The following is a 7151-nucleotide window of genomic DNA, read 5'->3' as shown; positions in this document are numbered from 1 at the left end:
TAAAGGACAGATTGAAAAATAATTATATGGGAATGAGAATAAAGGCATAATTACAGTGTTCCAGGTGAGAGATAATGAGGGTCTTCACTAAGACGGTGAGGGCAGAGAGAACAGGATGACTAAGGAATGACTGAACAGAGGAACGTGTAGCAACATTTGGTTCACCACATTTGGGCAGTCACAAAACCTATTACCGTCCCAGATTCGTGATCTCCCCATTTACCTTTTCTCCAAATTAAAACAAGATAAATGATAGTTTTCAATTCATGATATGGTTTTTCATTTACTTCGCGTAAGCAGTACTTTGCATGATTTTTTTACATTTTCACATCTGGATCATACAATGAAAAATTGTGGGGAACTCTCATAAATTTCATGAAATCTTTCAACTTCATCATGAAAACTTCAAAGTTAAAAACATATGGTTCATCCATCCAACTCTTCTGGTATGTGAGCTTTTGGTCTGGAATTTATTTCCAGTCAACTTGTAGTGTAAAATCACAAGTCAAATTGCCATAGTTACTCCACATTACAAGTTCTAACATCATCAGGATACTGCATTAGGGACAATTATTCATTTCGTTTTTCTTTTTCTCTTCCCTTAGCGCAGGACTCAACAGTTGTGACTTGTGAACTTCTTGGTTTTTTGTCTTTGACTAGTATTGATCATGACCTGCTTATCTCATATACTCAAGGAAAGACATTGTATTATTCTCTTCTGTGGGAAAAAGGAAAGATATAAGTGGATTTTCTTTTTCCACAAACTTTTTGAAGTACCCTCGTGCAGTTGTACATGTATACGTACACATTCACGTTCACACACATGTGTACATAATCATATAGACATATAAACATATCTATGATAAACATTCAGTCTTTATGATATATAACTAGCAGGTTAATGGGTTCTGAGGACCAATTTGACTATTCCATCACATTAATCATGATATTCACAAAATTTGTTCCATTTCCCTGTAATGTATATAAAGAAACAATAGATTGCTTTGGCCAGATATTTTTAAAACTATTTTACTTTTGTAAGTTAGAGGACACAGAATAGGAAATACAAAGCTGAGAAGGAAGATGTATCTGCATCAGTATTTTACTAACATAATATACCTTAAAAATTATTTCTAAATATCTACTAATTTTGTACAGTATTTTATAAATATTTTACTGTCAGTGAGATATTTACTATTAAAGAATCATTTTAAGCATTTGCTAGGTACATCTAATTTCTCTTACCTTCATCTCTTCACTTACAAAACAAGAGAATACAGTCCTAAAACTGTATAAAATAGCTGCCTAAGATCATGATATTAACTTAATGTGTCTTTAAGTCAGCATTCTCCAGAATCTAATGTAATTGAAATAGCTTTGCCTGTGTAAACTTCTCCTTTGTTTAAATAAGATTTCTCTGTTTAGCTTTGCCTTAAGCAAATGCAGCCTTTTGTTTGTCCATAAAACATTAGATTAAATGTATAGACTAATATGAATAGCTTCTCATCATTCCACATGTGCCACTGGCAGTTGCCCTCTTTGCTAGTGGGTGGTATATTATTGTCATTGAAAAGTAGGGCCTACCTTAGCCTGCTTGTTGGGGAAATTAAATTTTTGACAAGAAAACCCTCTATCTCCTTATCATTATTGATGTTAAATTTGAAAGACTGTGTGAATGTTAATGTTCTTGATACAGTGAATTTATATAAGTATTTGCTCTCATAGGACACTGAGTTTTTGTATTTGTTTTATTACTGGATACCAGTATTATCTAGCTATCTTTGCTGCTCTAAAAAAGTTTAGTATTTGGCCCTTTGTAGGAAGAAGTAATGTACAGTAAATCTGTGGGAGATTCAATTTGTTCCCTCCGATCCAAATGCAGTTTGTTTTCTGGTTTCTATTTTTATGAATGGTAATTTAGAGATACAGGGTTTGGTTTCTCTGTTTATTTTTCATTAAGGCTAACATCAGACTCCCAATGGAGAGGGCAAGTGCCATGATATTCTTGTAACATATGCATTTTTCCTGTTTAGGCCATGCTGGATGTGGCTGCAAACCAGGGCTGGCTGGTGACTGTGCTGAATATCACCAACCTGATTCAGATGGTGATCCAGGGCCGGTGGTTAAAAGACTCTTCTCTTCTTACAGTACCAAACATAGAACCTCACCATCTTCACCTTTTCAGGTAATTGTTTTAATTTTCAGTGTAATTGTGTTATTTTAACTTCAAAAAATACTTGTTTTATATATGTGTAGTCACTGGAATTTCATGTTGTGCCTAGAGTATTAATTATTTACACTGAAAATGCTCCTTTTTCCCAGAGGGAGACATGACCTAGTAACATAACATTCTCACTTAGAATTTGATCAATAGTCCCACGCCGAACTGCAATTCATTTTAACCTTCTCCTACCTAAATTGTTTTCCATTTGCTGGCATACATTTCTATTTTAACTGTGATTATTCCTTTACAGTATCAGCCTTTATTTGAGATGACATTATTAAAGTTCTTTGTGATCTAAAGCAAAATAAATTACCAATTTCTGTTATTGCAGAAGAGATTTGAGGGATCTGAAATCCATTGTCCAAAGTATATGTCCAAAACTCTGTTGTTAAGAGCTCAAGATATAACCTGTGCTTAAACGAATTGAGTTTATATTAGCATCAAATTATTTAACCCTTAGGTCTCATGTACATGGCTACAAATATTTTAGCAAGGAAAAGAACAGTACATAATACAAGCAACGTTGGCAGTGTTTAAATGAAATGTTTCTTTCACACCAGTTGAGAGATACTTTGCAGCCAAAATGTTTGTTCAAGTCATATAGACAGCAAAACAGTCTGGCTGTAGCTTTTCATCATGCACACTCTGCCTCTTGTCAGCTGGACAAGGGGTGGCAGTCATTTGAGGCATCTTGATACAGTAGCCAACAAAAAATGTCAGGCACACATGGGGTCCCCTCAGGAAAGTCCCTCCATTTGACTCACGTGTACTGGGGTCCAGGGCAGTTGTCAGCATGGTACCTGAGTCCCTATCATGGGATGTCCCTGGAAACTAAAAGACACATGCAGATGATGAGCCATACCAGCAGCAGGTGGCATGGGGAGAAAGTCAGACACCTAATATGCGCCTGCATCTCAGTTTCAGGAACGCTTCCAATATGATACTAAAAGTTATGAGAGTTGGGTTTCAGCAGTAAAGAAGGTGCATTAAGGTACTACCCCACACAGCACCAGGTCTGTTACAGAAGCTGCTGGGGGCCTAGGAGATTTGACCCAGTTTTCCTGGCACCCTTAAGATGCCATGTTAAAATAATTTCAATTGTATTTTTCTTCTTGCTTTAAGATGTAGGTGGCCCATGTTCCTGGGCTATGGCACGAGTTATGCTATAAATCTCAGACATTTCCAAAATGTACTTTTAATTTTATGTTTCCAACAATTTATAATTTAAAACTTTATTCAAGTAATTATATTAGAGACATTTGCCTGAATCCATTAAAAACATGTCAGGGCACCAGATCAGTACTTTATTCACATGGAAGCATTACTTCATATTAGTGCCTTCCTGTAGACAGACACCTACTGTGTGTGAACCCTAAGTATCTACTGAGATCTCTCATGATTTACACATTCTTTGCAATGTTAGTAATACTGCTGTGGGTTCATACTTAGAGAATGCTGGCTGATTTTTAAAACTTACCATAATGGCCTTTAAAATGTTATATCCTAATAAAAAAAAATTCTAATTACATAAACCACCAGTGTCAGAAAATCTCGTTTGTGCTGTGAAATAATTATTTGATTGTTGTTGATATTATTTCTTAGGAAATGGAACCCAATTATAAAGGGCCCACGTGCTGGGTCCCGGGCCTCCATCGAGTGCCTTCCAGAACTGATCCATGTCTGTGGAGGGAAAGAACATGTATTCAGCTCCATGGTAGAAAGTGAACTACATGCCGCAAAAACAAAGCAGGTAAGAATCTTTTCCATATTTTGAAGGCTTCCTACTCAGTCTGAGAAATTGTACCAAGAATTTTCTAATTCAGAGCATGGGTTTTCAAATCAGGCTCACCTGGGCTTAAATTCTATCTCTGCCATTTACAAACCATGATTGTGAACATGAAAACCTTGTATCTGTCCCATGTTCTTGTGAAAACTAAACAAGATATTATTATGTAAACTGCTTTATATAGTTCTTGATGTAGAATAAAAACTCAGTAAATGATACTAAAAATGATGACAGTCATCATGATTAATAGTAGTACTGGCATTATTAGAAGTTGTTTTAGTGCAATGCTGTTAAGCCAGCTGTGAAAGGCCTCTTGGGGCTTGTCCATCACGAGGCTTCATTACCAAGGAGCCCTTCTACTCCCTTTCTTTAGGGTACTTTTTCTTTTTTTTAATGCTTGAGTATATTTTCATGCAATTCCCTCAGTTACTTGTTTATTCCCCCCTTATTTTAATCACTTTATTATTCCTAAATTCTAAAGTATTCTTTCAAAAACTCATGATTTAGTGAACCATATAACTTATATAGAAAGTTAAATCTATGTTCTGAAAGAAAACATGGGTCATCTGTCCAAACATTCTTTGGGAAGGCCAAAAATATGAATGAATGATGCCAGAAATATTTGTCTATCTGGATTTTAAGACTTAAGCAACTTTACCCTAAACATGTCAAAATAAACGTTCAGGATTTATAACATAATTAACATATTGACTTGCAAATGCAGGTATTAAAGAAACTTCTAATCTGTATCTTTTTTTTTTTCCACATGAAACTTTCTGAGCAAATCTTGGGAAAAGTGTAACAGGCATAAAAGTCCGATTGTTCAGTTTCTGTTGAACCCCAGATTGGCACAAAAAACTATTTAAATATTCATAATAAATGCCTACCTCTCTAACTAAATTACCATCCAAATTATGAATAAAAACAGTATATTTAAGTCAAAACAAGTCTTCTGTTAACAGATTTCTGACATAACATATATTGATTTTAAGCCAAGTTTTAGATGTGATGAAAAATTAGAACATTGTTATAATTAGTTCAGGGAGAACTCAGAAGTAAACTTACTTAATTTATTTGCATAAATTGCCATTCTGTTATCTTTAAAACCAAATGCAAATTGGCTCTGTCTGATATGATGATGGTTATTTGGCTCAAAAGTGCTTCAATTTGCAGAGCAATCTGGTGTCGGCTCTGCAGTGAGACGATCCCAGGTAACATACAAATCCTGAATTATTCCAGAAATTAGTATGTTTAAAGCATCAATTTAAGTGCTAATTGCAGTAGTAATGAGAAAAAGCAGTACGACTGTGAGATTTGCATCTTCTACCCCATCAGTATGCCTGGAACGGCTGCTGACTGGCAGAGGATTTGGCTGCTAATTAAATAATTGTATGCATGGCAGTGCTCTTGCCTGATTCAATAGATGAAGATTAATCCTCAGATAAATATGTTTGGCTGGTGTTGAAATGTCTTTGCAGTTTCTTTGAAAATAGCTCATGTTTTATATACATATATATATATATATATATATACTCAATAAATATATGTAAACACATTATAGGTTGAAAAATAATAATATTAAATCCTATAGAAAGATTATATAAATATAAAAGCCAGATATGACTTTTGGGGGCTTTGTAAAGTAGAATCCTAATGAGTTGCTAATAACAGAAGACATTATATTGGTAACTAGTTTAATAGTACACATAAAAAAACATCTTAAGTCTTGCTTCATGTGGTGAATGTTGTTTCACAAAATTAAATGCTTTATAGAAGTTGTGTATTTAAGTGTTCCCTTGACCACTTTTTCACACTGGTCAGTCTAAAAGAACATCAAGTGGTACAGTTTCTATACTCAGTGACTATTGGTTCTAGCAGGGGAAAGACCATCATTTGTACTTGAAGTGCATTCTGTGGCTTGACTATTTCAAAATCTAGTTCCAGACATAATTTTGTATTCATAAGACAAGTTATAGGATTGGAGCTGAATTGAAAATTTGTGTTGAATTTACATTTTTTTTATTCCTAAGGATAGTTTGGTTCATCAGGGCTACTTCATTTCAATTAGGTATCCTCAGCAGCACTAAAGTCTTAGCAAATGAAATCAAAGCCTATAAGGGAATCTATAGCGTATATTAAAGAAGTAAAAGGAAAACCAAAATTTAAGTACTCATGTACTTTTAAAAACTGATAAAACAGCCAATGTATTGAGAAGTTTTCTTGACTGATAGTGATTTTGCCAAATAATTGTAAATGTTAGAAAAAGATGACAATTACCTGAGGACCTCGAGTATATTTTGTTATACCCTTTCCATGGACCTAAGAATTCATTCATTCTTTCGTTCATTCATTTGAGCAGGTAACTATTTAAATATAGATTTCTTACAAATGTTTTTCAATTTAAAGAGCGAGACTAAAATTAATAAAATATTTTCTACTTTTTTAATATGTTATTTTAATAGGTAGTTTCCACATGAGAATGCCAAAAATACATATTTGTTTCTAGAAGGAACCCTAGACTTATAGGATTTCTTATGATATATAGACATATAGAAATGTTTTCCTTTTAGAATAAATAAAATAAATTTGGAAAATGGCCAAAATAATTGTATAATGTGTCCAGTGGATGATACTGACATCAAAAACTATCTCACAAATTTTTTTTCAGGTTGCCTTTACATCCCCAAGTAATGCTGTCCACCTTAGAAGTCACATAAATGTTAGAATAGATGCTTCTCTAAAACAAACCAATTCAACAACAAACATTTCTAAACTTACTATTTTTTAGTATAGTGAACAGCCACTCAATATCAGGAAGGATTTGCAATAAAGGGATCACAAGTTTAGATAATGATATATCCTTTTTTAGTTGTTGTTTTTTTGGCTTTTTGGTTTTGATAGCTGGCCAATACAGAGATCCAAACCCTGGACCTTTGTGTTACAAGACCACACTCTAATGAACCAAGCTATCTGGTCAGTCCCATTTTTTTTTTTTTTAAACAAGGACTTTGAAAAGAGTAAAACCACACTATTTCTAACACACACTTGAGTACGAGAAAAACTGGGGAAATCTGAGCAAGTTCAGTGGATTGTATCAATGTCAGTATCCTGGCTGTAATATTGTACTATAGTTTTGAAAAA

The 7151-nt window shown here is 34.0% G+C and overlaps 1 protein-coding gene across 1 annotated transcript in view; it reads left to right on the top strand.

The window, feature by feature from the left end:
• The first annotated feature begins 1723 nt into the window (after positions 1-1723).
• The window catches only part of LOC103608753 (activating signal cointegrator 1 complex subunit 3-like), a 10131-nt gene continuing 4703 nt past the window's right edge, over positions 1724-7151 (top strand). The window contains exons 1-2 of the mRNA XM_008593152.1: positions 1724-2185; positions 3827-3974. Of these exons, the coding sequence (XP_008591374.1) occupies positions 2037-2185; positions 3827-3974 (297 nt within the window). The 5' untranslated portion in view covers positions 1724-2036. The remainder of the gene's footprint in view (positions 2186-3826; positions 3975-7151) is intronic.

This window comes from Galeopterus variegatus, unplaced genomic scaffold, assembly GCF_000696425.1.
Source record: "Galeopterus variegatus unplaced genomic scaffold, G_variegatus-3.0.2 Scaffold8774, whole genome shotgun sequence".
Classification (NCBI taxonomy): domain Eukaryota; kingdom Metazoa; phylum Chordata; class Mammalia; order Dermoptera; family Cynocephalidae; genus Galeopterus; species Galeopterus variegatus.
This window is presented reverse-complemented; position numbering and strand designations above follow the sequence as displayed.